Genomic DNA, 16,477 nt, shown 5'->3' on the forward strand with positions numbered 1-16,477 from the left:
GGCATCCCTCCACCAATAGCCTGTCGGCACGTGGTGTACCGTATTACCCCTAATACATACCACCACATTCACCCCTTGTTGAAAAAAAAACCCGGCGGGATGGTGGTTCGCATGGTGGTAGGGGTTTACAGAGTCGGTACTGTGCCGTAACTTTGAACAAAACACAAAATTATTGCTTCAACTGGGCCAACGGGCCAAACAGGGTCGGCATGATGCCGTAACTATAACAAGACACAATAACTGAAAACGTTGAGAGTTAAAGTGATTCGATGAGCCGGATGGGCGCCCTGGTCGTCCTTTCCAATCGTCTCGGGCGTGGTGGTGATGGCGCTGGCTCGAGTCCCGTCGACTCTGGGAGCGTAGCGCTGTCCCCTGTGTCCTTACTCCTGGGCGGGTCTGGGAGGAGAACCGAATCCCCCGGGAAGGGGGTGGCTGCGGGATGAACCGGCGGGAGTGAGGAGGTGATGATTCGCGTTGGGGGGGGGGGGGGGTGTGGGTAGCTCCGGCGGTCGCCAGATCTCGCAGGGAGGCCGTGTCCTGTCGCCCATCGGGGTACTCCACATAGACGTATTGCGGGTTGGCGTGAAGGAGATGCACCCGTTCCACCAACAGATCTGACTTGTGCACCCGCACATGTTTCTGGAGCAGAATGGGTCCCGGAGCTGCTAGCCAGGTCGGAAGTGGCGTTCCAGAGGAGGACTTCCTAGGAAAGAGGAGGAGGCGCTCGTGAGGCATTTGATTCGTGGTGGTGCACAGCAGGGACCGGATAGAGTGAAGGGCATCCGGGAGGACTTCCTGCCAGAGGGAAATTGGGAGGCTCCTAGACCGGAGGACCAGCAGGATGGCCTTCCAGACCGTTCCATTCTCCCTTTCTACCTGCCCGTTCCCCCGGGGGTTGTAACTGGTCGTCCTGCTCGAGGCTATGCCCCTGCTGAGCAGGAATTGGCGCAGTTCGTCACTCATAAAGGAGGACCCCCTGTCGCTATGGATATAGTCGGGGAAACTGAACAGTGTAAAAATGGTACTGAGGGCTTTAATGACCGTGGACGCGGTCATGTCGGGGCAGGGGATGGTGAAAGGGAAACGGGAGTATTCGTCAATGACGTTCAGGAAGTACGCGTTGCGATCGGTGGAGGGGAGGGGGCCTTTGAAATCCAAACTGAGGTGTTCAAAGGGTCTAGAGGCCTTAACCAGGTGCGCTCTATCTGGCCTGAAAAAGTGCGGTTTGCACTCAGCGCAGATCTGGCAGTTTCTGGTGACTGTTCGGACGTCCTCGACGGAGTAAGGGAGGTTGCGGGCCTTAAGGAAGTGGTATAAACGAGTGACCCGGCAGAGGTCCTCATGGAGGGCTTGTAAACGGTCCACTTGTACATTGGCACATGTGCCGTGAGATAGGGCATCGGATGGCTCGTTCAGCTTTCCGGGACGATACAAGATCTCATAATTGAAGGTGGAGAGTTCGATCCTCCACCGCAAGATCTTGTCGTTCTTGATCTTGCCCCGCTGTGCATTATCGAACATGAAGGCAACCGACCGTTGGTCAGTGAGGAGAGTGAATCTCCTACCGGCCAGGTAATGCCTCCAGTGTCGCACAGCTTCCACTATTGCTTGTGCCTCCTTTTCCACTGAGGAGTGGCGGATTTCTGAAGCGTGGAGGGTTCGGGAGAAGAAGGCCACGGGTCTGCCTGCTTGGTTGAGGGTGGCCGCCAGAGCTACATCCGATGCGTCGCTCTCGACCTGGAAGGGGAGGGACTCGTCGATGGCGCGCATCGTGGTCTTTGCGATATCCGTTTTGATGCGGCTAAAGGCCTGGCATGCCTCTGTCGTCAGGGGAAAAGTAGTGGACTGGATTAGTGCACGGGCCTTGTCTGGGGGACTGGGGGACCCACTAGGCATAATAAGAAAAGAAGCCCAGGCAACGTTTCAGGGCTTTGGCACAGTGGGGGAGAGGGAACTCCATGAGGGGGGCGCATGCGTTCAGGGTCGAGGCCTATCACTCCATTACGCACTACGTAGCCCAGGATGGCTAGACGATCGGTGCGGAACACGCATTTTTCTTTGTTGTAAGTGAGGTTCAGGGCGTGAGCGGTCTGGAGGAATTTTTGGAGGTTGGCGTCGTGGTCCTGCTGGTTATGGCCGCAGATGGTGACGTTGTCGAGATACGGGAACGTGGCCCGTAAACCGTGCTGGTCAACCATTCGGTCCATCTCTCGTTGGAAGACCGAGACTCCGTTCGTGACGCCGAATGGAACCCTTAAAAAGTGGTATAACCGCCCGTCTGCTTCGAGGGCAGTATAGTTGCGGTCACCGGGACGGATGGGGAGCTGGTGGTAGGCGGACCTGAGGTCCACGGTGGAAAAGACCTTGTACTGTGCAATCCGATTGACCATGTCGGATATGCGGGGGAGAGGGTACGCATCTAGCTGAGTGTACCTGTTGATGGTCTGACTATAGTCGATGACCATCCTCTGTTTCTCCCCGGTCTTAACAACTACCACCTGGGCTCTCCAGTGACTGTTGCTAGCCTGGATGATGCCTTCCTTCAGCAGCCTCTGGACTTCGGACCGGATAAATGCTCGGTCCTGGGCGCTGTACCGTCTGCTCCTACTAGCGACGGGTTTGCAATCCGGTGTGAGGTTCGCAAACAAGGAAGGCGGTTCAACCTTGAGGGTCACGAGGCCGCAGACAGTCAGTGGGGTTATAGGGCCGCCAAATTTAAATGTTAAACTCTGGAGGTTGCATTGGAAGTCCAACCCTAGGAGTGTGGGCGCACAGAGATGGGGGAGGACATACAGCCGGTAATTTCGGAACTCCCTCCCCTGCACCGTTAGGTTAGCGATGCAGAACCCCGTGATCTGAACGGAGTGGGATCCCGCCGCCAGGAAAATTTTCTGGGTGCTTGGCCGAATTACGAGGGAACAGCGCCATACCGTGTCCGGATGAATGAAGCTCTCCCTGCTCCCAGAGTCGATAAGACACGGCGTCTCGTAGCCATTCACTAGGACTGTAGTGGTTGCAGTCTGGAGCGTCCGGGGTCGCGACTGGTCGAGGGTCGTCAAAGCCAGACGTGGTTGTTGAAGTTGAGCATTGTAATCAGGCAGTATGTGGCCGTCTGTGTCAGGGTCCTTCAGCCAAGATGGCGGCGTCCACGGATCGAGCGCAGTCGGGGGTGGACAAAATGATGGTACCCATCTCTCCCTCGTGGCGTCCGGGGTCCAAAATGGCGGCGTCCGTTGGTCACACGTGGATCGCTGGGGGGGGCTGGGTCTGTGGTCCCGTTTCTTCCCCGGAGATAGCGGCGACCCCGCGGGACTTGCACACCGTCGCGTAGTGGCCTTTCTCCCCACAGCTTTTGTAGGTAGCCGCGCAGGCCGGGCATCGCTGCCGAGGGTGTTTCGGCTGGCCGCAAAAATAGCAGCGGGGGCCCCCCCCGGTTGGTCTGGTGTTTTGGCCGCGCATGTTTGCGGGGGTGTGGGGGGTGGCGGAGAGTCGACCGCAGCGGAGGTCCACGGAGCCCAAGGGGCTGTAGTGCGGTTGGGGGCGTAGGCGCGGGCGTTACGCGAGGCCACATTGAGGGATGCCGCCAGGGCCCGAGCTTCTGTAAGTCCCAGAGATTCATTCTCCAGAAGCCTCTGGCGGATCTGGGAAGAGGCCAAACCTGCCACATACGCATCGCGGACCAGGAGCTCTGTGTGTTCACTCGCTGTTACCGCCAGGCAGTTGCAGTTTCGACCCAGGATCTGCAGGGCGCTATAAAACTCGTCCAGCGATTCCCCGGAAATTGCCGTCGTGTGGCGAGCTGGTAGCGAGCAAAAACCTGGTTGGCGGGCCGGATGTAGATATCCTTCAGCGCGGCGATGGCACCGGTGAAACCGTCCTCGTCCTCGATAAGTGGGTAGACGTCAGGACTCACCCTGGAATAGAGGACCTGCATCTTTTGTTCATCAGTCGGTGTGCCGGGGGCCGTTCGGAGGTAGCCCTCAAAGCATGCCATCCAGTGTTTGAAGATAGAGGCCGAGTTAGCTGCTTGGGGTGCGATGCGCAGGCACTCCGGGGTGATTCGGAGCTCCATGTTCCCACGTCGTTTTCTTCAATTTAAATTCTGCTTAATAAATTGTAGCACCGTCAATATGACGCGAGGCAGGTTGAGGTAATGTCAATTGAAGGCTTTATTAAGCAGATCTTTATCCCCAGCAGCGTGGTTACAGAATGCAACTGCTGAGGGAAATGGAGGGAAAAACTGGGTTCTTATACCGGCATTTCTGGGTGGAGTCCAGTAGGTGGCAGATCCTATCAGGACCTGGCATCCCTCCACCAATAGCCTGTCGACACGTAGTGTACCGTATTACCCCTAATACATACCACCACACACTGTTGCTTCACAGTGCCAGGGTCGCAGGTTCAATTCCTGGCTTGGGTCACTGTCTGTGCGGAGCCTGCACGTTCTCCCCCTGTCTGCTCCGGTTTCCTCCGGGTGCTCCGGTTTCCTCCCATGTGCTGTTAGGTAATTTGGACATTCTGAATTCTCCCCCAGTGTACCCGAACAGGCAGCGGAATTTGGCGCCTCGGTGCTTTTCATAATAATTTCATTGCAGTGTTAATGTAAGCCTACTTGTGACAATAAAGATTATTATTATTATTAACCTGCACAGTCTTTGGACTGTGGGAGTCGATAAGTAGAGACCTGTTTAGCTTTACTAAGATGATATAGTTAATGGGAGGAGTCAAGGGCTGAAGCAGTCAGATGTAGAGTTTTGGAGTTCAGTTTTGATCTGTCTGTGAACAAGCCATCAGTTTCTCTGAAAGAAGATTAGTTAAAAACAATTTGCCTGTGAACAGAACAGCAGCTTCTGAAAAGGCGGCAAGTTAAACAGTAGTTTGATACAGGCAAGATTCTGCACGCTGGTTCCTGAAGGGTCTCTTTCTCAAAGCAGTTTATCCAAGACATCTCTTTACAGCAAGTATTCCTGGGTTGGCTAACTATTTAAAAGTGGATTTTGACCTGGGATGGATTTTGCTTGAGTAGAGATGAAAGACAGCAGTTATGATTTAGTGTTCCACTGTCGTTGCTAAACATTGTTTAACTGGTAATTGAAAACAATTTTCTTTATGATGTTAAAGTTAGTAATACCGTGTGAGTAATAAAGTTTGATTTAATATACCATATCCTATTTCTTCGTGAATTTATTCCTTTCCTCACAGTCTTACAAATTAAATTAAATATTGGGGTTTCTGTCTGGTACCCTTGCAACTGTTGGGGTTTGGTTCGGGAGTGTAATAACCTAAACAGAGACGCTGGTTAAGCTGGGGTTGTTCTGAAACCAGAGAAGGCTGAGGGGTGATCTAATCGAGGTGTACAAAATTATGATGGATAGGGTAGATAGGAAGAAACCTTTCCCCTTAGTAGAGGGGTCAATAACCAGGGGGTATAGATTTATGGTAAAGAGCAGGAGTTTTAGAGGGGATTTGAGGAAAACCTTTTCACCCAGAGGGTGGTGGGAATCTTGAATTCACTGCTTGAATGGGTGGTAGAGGTGAGAACCCTCACAGCATTTAGATGAGCACGTGAAATGCCACAGTATACAAGGCTACGGGCCAAGTGCTAGAAAATGGGATTAGAATAGATAGGTGCTTGATGGCTGGCACAAACACAATGGGCCAAAGGGCCTCTTTCTGTGCTGTAAAAACTCTATGGCTCTAACTCGGAGTAAAGCTTCAAACATAGGCAGAATTCCCAAAACTGCAAGCTAGTGAATTTGCATTGTAGTTTGCCCTTTGAACCTTCTACAGTGTTTCCTTCGTAAATACCTTAATGTGTATGGCATGTAAAATAATGTAATCAGTTACAGAGAAAACCATTTCAAGATAAATCAATGGTGGGATTTAATGTTTGCTGCCGCCAGTTATCTTATGAATGATTTGGAAAAGGGATAGAGAGTTGTCTATCCAAGTTTGCAGATAACTCTAAGTTGGGAGACACATGTCGGGATGTTACAAAGGGCCATGGACAGACTAAATGAACGGACAAAACTATGGCAGATGAAGTTCAATTTTGGGGGAATGCAAGGTCATCCATCTTGGATCCCAGCAAGATAAACTGGGATATTTTCTTCATGGTGAAAGAGAAGTGAAGGGGCTCCTGTAATGTGGCACCTCGGGTGTGTTTCCAAATATTACCCGTATCATGTCACCAATAATTTACCAATGTTTTAACAGACCCATCACTGTTTGTTTTTCTCTATTTAGATTACATCGGAAGATACGAACGAGAAGCAGGAGTAGCCATTTCAGCCCCTCAAGCCGCTCCGCCATTCAATACCAACATGGCTGATATCCTCTCAGCCTCTACTCCACTTTCCTGCCCGTTCTCCTGAACCCTTCAACCCGTTACTCATTAAAGACCTGTCTATCCCCTCCTTAAATATACTCAATGTCCTGTAATCCACCACACTCTGGGGTAGTGAATTCCACAGACATACTGCACTTTTCCATGCTGTATTCTGATTAATAAGGGAAGTGTCAGTGAAATTCAACAAGTTCCTGCTCTCACATTCAAGTAAAACTAAAGTCAGCGCAAGCCTACGACCCGGCCCCCAGACGGTACAATAGGCTAATCCTCACGGGTCATTTATTGTATAACCTCGACGAGATACAAGGCTGCCTTTTTTGAGGTGTTTGTATGGGCTATTTTTGAGATGGTCGGTTTTGAGATTCCAGTAGCAGGCGAATAGTCAGTTTCTAGATTACAGTGTTTTGCTGTTTGGCTGAGAAGCTTCCTTGTTTCATTTGCAATTGTGGTCTTTGATGACTTAACTTACTTCAATAATCAGAGAAAGAAGTAACTGCAAAATAATTGTTGGAAGGATTGCTGCTGCTGGCTGGCTTTTTACTTTTGTGTCACCTCTGACACCTCCAGCACTGGTTCACGCTCACACACACTCACGCACTTGGGGCAGCTTCTCAGCTGGTTTTATCTCAGTCTTTCCATATTCCTGGATGTCGAAGTCCACAAATCCATCTGGGACATTACACGCAGGATATCTCCTGGTCTGTTCCATTGTCTCCACCAGAGATGGCAATTCGTCTCTGTATGTTTTATAAGTATCCTTGTCTGGAAACAGGGTGGGGCCTCAATGTCTCTCAGAGTATCACCCACCAGCAATTCAGCTAGTGACTGATTTTACATCCTCGGCCATCTTTGCTTGTAAGTCCATTTCAAAAAAACTCGCAGGTCTTATTCAAATTTTAATATTTCCAGACATAATTCAGGGCTTTTCCCTCATTATTATGAAACATTACATTCAAAGTGCTTAGACCACAGAACCCTGTGCCTAGCTTGGTTGTTGAAACACAAAGAAGATACTTAAGTGCTAGAGAGCATTGTGGAGAAGATCCATGAGGCTAATACCTAAGTACAAGGGGTTTGAGCTATAAGGAAAGGCTTGAGTAGTGAGGGTGAACTAATGTGTTGGAAGTACTGCTTTTCAAGTATACAGACAATGGTATGGAAAACGTAAGTACAGAATATTATTTTAAATTGCTTTATAGGAATAGGGAATGGAGCCAGTTCAAACTAGTGAAAGAGAACAAAAGAGTCTTCTTCGAACATTAAGTGCAGATAGAGAGTGGTGCTTGGATGTATTCCTCGAGGTCTTATCACACGACCTTCTGTAAAACAACATTTGTCCCATGTGCAGCATTTCTCTAACTAATAATTCAAAACAGTTAAAGAAAATAGAACACAAAACAAACAAAACACTTTTTTAAAATGTACCTCCATGATTTTCCTTCTGGGATATTTTCAACGGTTCCCTATTGATGGGGATGAAAATCATGGAGTAATTTAAGGAGCAATTAGATGCAGCAATGTGGCTGCCGATGGGTACATGAAATTGGACAAATGAGTTTCGTATTGTACAATGGGTAGTGGAACCGAGGAGCTTGAAGGTTCATAGCAGGGCAACACAGAATGAGTCCATTTGAATCTTTGAAATACCAACGCAATTCATCCCAATTCGAGGAGGGTGGTGTGAGCAACCATGTCAAAGGCTTTTTTAAAAATTTGTTCATGAGATGTGGCCATCGCTGTGGCTAGGCCAGCATTTATTGCCATCCCTGAGGGCACTTAAGAGTCAATCATACTTCTGTGGATCTGGAGTCACGTGTCTGCCAGACCAGGTAAGGACGGCCGGTCTCCTTCCCTAAAGTACATTAGGGCACCTGATGATTTTTTTATGACAATCCACAATGGTTGTCATTAGACTTTTAATTCCAGATTTTTTTTATTGAATTCAAAGTTCACCGACTGCCCTAGCGGGTTTCAAACCAAGATCCCCAGAGCATTACCCTGCGTCTCTGGATTACTGCTTCAGTGACAATACCACTACACCACTGTCTCCCCACAATATAGACCAATTGAGAAGGAAGAGGAAGGATCATTTATCCTGATCACAGTCACATAGGATATAATTGGCAAGGGCACTTTAAATCTCACAACGTGTATGTAAAAAAATTCTCCTTGCTCCTACACCCCCCCCCCCCAATCCATGCTTGTATTCCAACGAATGTGACAGTCTTAGGAATGTTTCGGAGAAAAGGGCATTCTGATCAAATCAGTAATGGTGGAAGGCTCCAAGTTTCCAAGATAGTGATGGAGGGGCACAGTGTGTTTTAATGGACATTTTACAACAACAAAAAAACTGTAGGGTCAGAAGATTTGGTGTGAGGGTACTAATCCGTGGTAGCCTTGATAATGGATATTTTTGGATTGATTCTTCCGCAATCCTGTTATTCTTTATCTTTATAATCTGTAAATTGTAAATAAATGTTTTCATTAATTTTAGCCTGCAAAACCTTTAGTCTGATTCGAAGGTTTTGTTATAAATCTGTTGAAAACTTAGGAGAAGCCTTAAAGGTTAGAGACAACGGCAGTTGAACTAATTGCTATCTCTACTGTCTATAGGGCACAGTTTGTGATACCAACAGACATTACGCAAAGGAAAGATTTGAAACTGTTGGGACATAGAGAGGCAGACAGAAAGAGACAGAATCGGCGAAATAATGGTACTTTCCTCTCAGCCTCTTTCAAATCCAAAATTCGAGCACTTTCATTAATACATTTTACTTTTAAAGCCTTTCCCGAGACTTCATGATGTGTTTCTTTATAATGAGATATTGATGATAGAATATTCCAGCAGCCATTGATCTGTCCCTCCCCTCCCTTAGTGATATTCCTGATAAAACCTACAAATAGGGTGGGTTAATACCGTCAGTTTAATAGACTGGCATTTCAAGCCTCCAAACATGGGAACCCAGTCAAAGCTGAATAAACCTGACAAATCCTTCGGCTCAGGAAGCTGTGACCCGGGCGTCATTCTCCGACCCCCCAGAGGGTCGGAGAATGGCCGTTGGCCGCCGTGAATCCCGCCCCCGCCGAAGTCTCCGAAGGGAGAAAAGTCGGCGGGGCGTTAATGGCGCCGCTGCCGCGGAGAATGTCACGGGTCTGCGCAAGGCAGCCGATTTTCGGCCTGCCGATATTCTCCCTTCCGGATGGGCCGAAGTCCCGTCGACGTGATGACCGTTCACGTCGACGTGAATCAAACCTCCTTTTCATCAGCGTGACCCGGTGCTCCAGGCTCACGCCGACCAGCGAGGAGGTGAGTGACGGCCTGGGGTTTGGCTCTGGGCAGGCAATGGCGTGGCCGCAGTCTGATTGCGTGAGGAGAGGTGTGTCTCGGCTTGTGTGTGTGTGTGTGCGGCGGGGTGGGTGGGTGGTTAGAGTAGGCTGGGCTCCGGGGGAGTGCCGGGAGGGGGTCCGTGCCGGGGTGGAGGTTGGGGGGGGGGGGGGGCGGGGTCCGTGCCGGGGTGGAGGTTGGGGGGGGGGGTCCGTGCCGGGGTTGGGGGGTCCGTGCCGGGGTGGTGGTTGGGGGTTGGGGGGGGGTCCGTGCTGGGGTGGAGGTTGGGGAGGGGGTCCGTGCCGGGGTGGAGGTTGGGGGGGGGGTCCGTGCTGGGGTGGAGATTGGGGGTTGGGGGGGGGTCCGTGCCGGGGTGGAGGTTGGGGGGGGGCTCCGTGCCGGGGTGGAGGTTGGGGGTTGGGGGGGGGTCCGTGCTGGGGTGGAGGTTGGGGAGGGGGTCCGTGCCGGGGTGGAGGTTGGGGGTTGGGGGGGGTCCGTGCTGGGGTGGAGGTTGGGGAGGGGGTCCGTGCCGGGGTGGAGGTTGGGGGGGGGGGGTCCGGACTGGGGTGGAGGTTGGGGGTTGGGGAGGTCCGTGCCGGGGTGGAGGTTGGGGGGGGGCTCCGTGCTGGGGTGGAGGTTGGGGGTTGGGGGGGTCCGTGCCGGGGTGGAGGTTGGGGGGGGGGCTCCATGCCGGGGTGGAGGTTGGGGGTTGGGGGGGGGTCCGTGCCGGGGTGGAAGTTGGGGAGGGGGTCCGTGCCGGGGTGGAGGTTGGGGGGGGGTCCGTGCCGAGGAGGGTGATGGGAGGGCAAGTGAGTTGGTCCACCTGGCCAGGTGCCAGCCTCCAACAGTTGGACCCATGCGGTCCATGCCACCTGGCTGGGGGGAGGAAGGGATATGGGCAATGATGACATGTCGTCGTTCCCCTCCCCCCCACCAGGCCGTCATGTTTTCAGATCATCCAGCGATGTTGGCCGCCGTGGTGGCAGCCGCTCATGTCTATGTTGCCCTGGATGAGGAGGAGGAGGAGCGTGCCAGAGAGGCGGCGCAGGCTGCCGCAGAGGGGCAGGCGGCAGCCGCCCAGGCTGGAGGGACACCTGACCGACAGGACGAGGGGGGGGGAGGAGGACGTCGCGGCCCCACGGCAACGGAGGCACCCGAGGGCGCCCCGTGTGTACCGGCCCCGGCAGTCATACCAGGACCTCACGGACCGGGAATGCAGGAGGAGACTCCGGATGAGCCGGGAAACCGTGGCACACATCTGCCACCTGCTGGCACACCTGTCACCGCGTGGCACTGGCGGGGGACACCCTCTCCCCGTGTCCGTCAAGGTTACGGTGGCCCTCAACTTTTATGCAACGGGGTCATTCCAGGCACCAAGTGGGGACCTGTCCGGCATATCGCAGACATCGGTGCACCGGTGCATCCGGGCAGTGACAGATGCCCTTTATGCCATGGCGCACCGCTACATCCGCTTCCCTGTGGACCGGGCCAGCCAAGATGCCCGGGCCGTGGGCTTCTCTGCCGTGGCCGGGTTCCCCATGGTCCAGGGTGCGATCGAAGGGATGCATGTCGCCGTGCGGCCACCTGCAGATAACAGGGCCGTGTTCACTAATAGGAAGGGGACCTATTCGATGAACGTACAGGTGGTCTGCGACCACCGCATGATGATCCTGCACGTCTGCGCCCGTCACCCAGGCAGTGTACATGACTCATTCGTGTTGTCGCCGTCATCCATCCCCGGCATGTACGAGGGACGCCATCCCCGGCTGAGGGGCTGGTTGCTGGGCGACAGGGGCTACCCATTGCGATCGTGGCTGATGACGCCTATACGGAGGCCACGCAATGAGGCGGAGAACCGCTACAATGATGCCCATGTAGCGACAAGGGGAGTGATCGAGAGGTGCTTTGGCATGCTGAAGATGCGTTTCAGGTGCCTGGACCTCTCTGGGGGCGCCCTCCAGTATCGGTCAGATAGGGTGGGCCGCATCATTGTGGTGTGCTGCGTCCTGCACAACATAGCCCAGCAGAGGGGCGATGTGCCGCAGGCAGAGGAGGGCGGAGTGGAGGAGCAGCAGGAAGAGGCACAGTCCTCCCCAGATGAGGGGGATGGGGGCAATGGTCAGGGCAGACGGGGTAGACACAGGCGGGTGGCTGTCCACCGTTACCGGCTGGCCCAGCGGGCACGGGACAGACTGATAGACGCCCGCTTCACTGACTAGATGGGCGTGGGAATCGGGTAGTATGGCCACAGACCGCACACCATGGCAACAGCCGACCACCCACACCCCCCACCCATCCACCCACCCAGCACCCTCACCCCCCTCCCCAACCCCACCCACCCCACCCGCATGCACACCACCCCCCCCCCCCATTGCCGATCCACCGGCGGCACAACGGGCCGGGCTCACACAGTTGCGGGTGGACGCGTGTCTATCGCAGGCCATGGAGGATGATGATAACCCGCCCTGCGATGAGCTCCTGGCTCTACATCGTTGGACTAAGTCTGACCCATGGCCACAGTACCACCATCCACCCGGACCATCCCTGCATGCGGCTGTGACACTGCAGCGCACGGTCCCGTCCTCTGCCCGGGGGATGTTGATGGCGGCCCAGGGGGAAGGGGGCAGACTCACCTGGGGCTGAGGTAAGACCACCCCTCACACACACACTTGCGCTCAACGTACATGACACGCCCGCACACTTTGGACAGAGCACAAAGGCAGCTTCGGTAGGTGTAACATTGACTTTAATAACCAAAGGAGTTCATGCACGTGCCCTAGCCCCTAAAACTCATCTGTGCCCTGCACCCGTGCCAACTTACTCAGTGTCTAATTGTTTGGCCTTACGGGCCCTTTGACTACGTCTACGTGGTTCCCCAGACGGTACAGCAGAACTGGAGGTGGACTCCTGTGATTCCTGCCCTCTGACACTGGATCCCTTTGGCGGCCGTTTCCTGGGGTGTCCTGGCCTAGATGGGCCAGGCTGCGGCCCGGGCGACTGGGATGGCGAGCTGCCAGCCTGTCCTGCCCGTTGCCCACCCGATGCACCTGGGACGGAAGGGGGGGAGTCCGAGGTGTCGCGGTGTACCGGGACCTCCCCTACAGAGGGAGCCAGGACGGACCACACCACCTCCTCCTCCCTCGGGGTGTCCGATGGCCCCCAGGCCTCTACATGGGTGGGGGATGCGAACGGACTGGCCATCCGACGCCCCCCCGACATCTGGCGTTGCCAGTCCTGGAGGCCAGTGCTGGTATCGACAGGGGTCTGCAGGTTTGCAGCCATGGAGCCCAGGGTGTTGGCAAACCCTGTCTGTGACAGTGCGACGCCGGCTCGCACATGGCCACTGGGGCCGATGCCCTCAGCGATGGCCTGCTGAGACTGGGCCATGGCCTGCTGAGACTGGGCCATGGCCTGCAGAGACTGGGCTATGGCGTTGAGTGCCTCTGCCATCTGGTGCTGGCACTGGCTCATGGCCTCCTGTGAGAGGGCAGCCATTTCCTGGGCCACAGACGCCGCCTGCACGGAAGGCCCCAGGCCTCGCAAACCGTTCCCCATGTCTGACACCGTCGCAACCATTGCCTCCACCGCGGACGCCACCCGTGCGGTGTCAGCCTGGGTGGCACGCATGACCGGGACCACTCCCAGCTCCTGGACGCGGGTGGACTCCTCCACCTGCGACCGCAGCCGCCGCAAGCCGCCCGTCACCCTCTTCGCTCGTCTCCGGGTCGGTGGTTGCATCGGATCTATGTGTGGGTGTGGTAACTGCAGGAACCCGGGATCCATCTGGGCGGCAGATGTTCGCTTGGCCTGGGCTGCCCTCCGACCACCCGGTCCCTCTGCTGCTCCTACCTCCACCTGCTGTACCGGGACGGCTGTGTTGTGCGCACCAGTGAGTGTACCAGACGCCTCATCACTAAAGTGCCCAACCGTGGTGAGTGTTTCTGCGATGGTGGAGGGTGTTGGTGACAGCAGTGGCGTTGTGTCGTGCTCTTCGTCCCACTCTGAGTCCATGGCACTTTGGGGTGGGGGTTCGTCTCCACCCATCCACTCTGAGTCACTGTCCGGTATTTCGTCTTCCTGGGTAGTGCTGTCCCGGGTAGTGCTGTCCCGGGTAGGTGTGTCCTGGGTAGTGCTGTCCCGGGTAGGGGTGTCCTGGGTAGTGGTGTCCTGGGTAGTGGTGTCCCGGGTAGGGGTGTCCTGGGTAGTGGTGTCCTGGGTAGTGGTGTCCTGGGTAGTGGTGTCCTGGGTAGTGGTGTCCTGGCTCGGATGTGACGGCGGCCTGTGGCTGCCCCCCTCATCGCTGGGTAGTCGCTCCCGCACGTGACGGGGGTGTCGTCTCCCTGTTGCTCCAGGTCTCTCCGTCTCCCGTGGTGTGCGAGGGGCATCCTGCGGGCATCGCATGCTGGAGGGTCCGGGTCTCTCCGTCTCCTGTGGTCTCCGAGGGGCATCCTGCGGGCGGTGTGCATCTGCGGGGATGGGTGCCTGGACGTTTGGTCCTGCGATACACAATGAAGCCACGCATGGTTAGACATCAGGCAGTGATCAGGTGATACGGGGGAGGGGGATATAGGGGAGGGGGGATATGGGGACGGGCTGTCGGTGGCTCACTTGCTGGTGGGCCCCCGACCTCTGCATCGCAACCTCCCGGTCCTCAGGTCCGCCAGCCAGTTCCAGGGCTCTTTCCTCGTGTACGGTCAGTGGCCTCTCATCAGCGGGCCCTCCTCCAGTCCTCACATGCTCCCTATTGTTGTGTGAGCGCTTCTCCTGTGGGGGGGGGGGGGGGTGGTGGCAGGGGTAAAAGGCAACAGTGTTAGGCAGGTATATGAATGCACGCCATCGGTTGCGCGTGCATTGCAGAGGTTAAGGTTAGGGCTGGATTCACTTGGGGATATGGGGGAGGGGGGGATATGGGGGAGGGGGGATATGGGGGAGGGGGGATATGGGGGAGGGGAATATGGGGGAGGGGAATATGGGGGAGGGGAATATGGGGGAGGGGGGATATGGGGGAGGGGGGATATGGGGGAGGGGGGATATGGGGGAGGGGGGATATGGGGGAGGGGGGATATGGGGAGGGGGATATGGGGGAGGGGGGATATGGGGAGGGGGGATATGGGGGAGGGGGGGATATGGGGGTGGGGGGGTATGGGGGAGGGGGGATATGGGGGAGGGGGGATATGGGGGAGGGGGGATATGGGGAGGGGGGATATGGGGGAGGGGGGATATGGGGGAGGCTCACCCTGCCTGCTCTGACAAGGTCGTTCACCTTCTTGTGGCACTGGGTGCCTGTCCGTGGTGTCAGGGCCACAGCGGTGACGGCCTCTGCCACTTCCCTCCACAGACGCCGGCTGTGGCGTGGGGCAACTCTGCGGCCGTGCCCGGGATACAGGGCGTCCCTCCTCTGCTCCACCGCGTCCAGGAGCGCCTCCACATCGCGTGACTCGAACCTCGGGGCTGAGCGACGGCCAGCCATCCAGTCGGGTGTTGCGGTCGGGTGTTCCGGTCGGGTGGGGGGAGCAGCGCGGCCTTATGAGCCGTCACGCCGTGCAGCGCGTATGATGCTGCACGGCGTGAACCACTGCGCAAGCGCGGATCCCGTTACGTCGCTGCTAGCCCATTTCGGGCCGGAGACTATCGACCCATTTTTCTGACGTGACGCAAGTGGGATTTGCGCCGATCGGCGGACTTTCCGCCGATAACGGAGAATTTCGCCCCCAGGGTTTGTAACTTAAGGTGAAGGGGGTGAGACAATTCATGAGCCTTACATTGCAAGAAAAGAAAAATATACGAGAACATGAAAGCCTGGAGGGGAAATTCAACTGTTGAAGGCATCCAGTTGTTGCCGTTTTTCTCGGAGATTCAAGGATGAGAGTCACAGCAAATTACTACATTTTTACATTAAACCTTCTGGTTAATATGAATCATTTCTTATCCTTCACAATCAATAGACCTTACGAGGAAAGATAAATTAAAAGAACAGAAAATATTGAAAAGTGTCCATTAAGAGAACCTCACGATTCTATGCCCATTCCCATCAAAAGCACGCTCAGTAATTACACTCATATTAACAATCCTTCAGTTCACTCAACCACGCAAACATTTCCAAGGTCCAGTTCCCCGCCACCCCCACACCCCCCCACCCACACACACACACACTGTGCCCCATCAAACTCCCCATCCTTTCACACAAATGGTACCCCATCAAACTCCTCACCCTCTCACACACACTGTACCCCATCAAACTCCCCACCCTCACACATACTGTACCCCATCAAAACCCCACCCTAACACACACTGTACCCCATCAAACTCCCCACCCTCTCACACACTGTACCCCATCAAACTCCCCACCCTCACACATACTGTACCCCATCAAAACCCCACCCTTACACACATTGTGCCCCATCAAACCCCCACCCTCCCACATACTGTACCCCATCAAACCCCCCACCCCCACACATACTGTACCCCATCAAACTCCCCACCCTCACACACACTACCCCCATCAAACTCCCCACCCTCACACATACTGTACCCCATCAAACTCCCCACCCTCACACACACTACCCCCCATCAAACTACCCACCCTCACACATACTGTACCCCATCAAACCCCCCACCCTCACACATACTGTACCCCATCAAACTCCCCACCCTCACACACACTACCCCCCATCAAACTCCCCACCCTCACAACATACTGTACCCTATTGAACTCCCCACATCACATACATACTGTACCCTATCAAACCCCCCACCCTCACACACACTGTACCCCAATGAACTCCCCACTCTCACACACAGCC

General features: G+C 54.9%; 1 protein-coding gene and 1 long non-coding RNA gene across 2 annotated transcripts in view; both read right to left on the reverse strand.

Annotated features, from left to right (window-relative positions):
• LOC140387627 (class E basic helix-loop-helix protein 41-like) overlaps window positions 1-7,058 on the reverse strand; it is an 11,239-nt gene extending 4,181 nt beyond the window's left edge. The window contains 1 exon segment of the mRNA XM_072470821.1: window positions 6,948-7,058. Within this exon segment, the coding sequence (XP_072326922.1) occupies window positions 6,948-7,058 (111 nt within the window).
• A 174-nt stretch (window positions 7,059-7,232) lies between these two features.
• The window catches only part of LOC140388139 (uncharacterized), a 34,497-nt gene continuing 25,252 nt past the window's right edge, over window positions 7,233-16,477 (reverse strand). The window contains exon 3 of the long non-coding RNA XR_011934107.1: window positions 7,233-8,807. This is a non-coding gene — a long non-coding RNA (uncharacterized lncRNA). The remainder of the gene's footprint in view (window positions 8,808-16,477) is intronic.

Source organism: Scyliorhinus torazame, chromosome 13 (genome assembly GCF_047496885.1).
Source record: "Scyliorhinus torazame isolate Kashiwa2021f chromosome 13, sScyTor2.1, whole genome shotgun sequence".
NCBI lineage: Eukaryota > Metazoa > Chordata > Chondrichthyes > Carcharhiniformes > Scyliorhinidae > Scyliorhinus > Scyliorhinus torazame.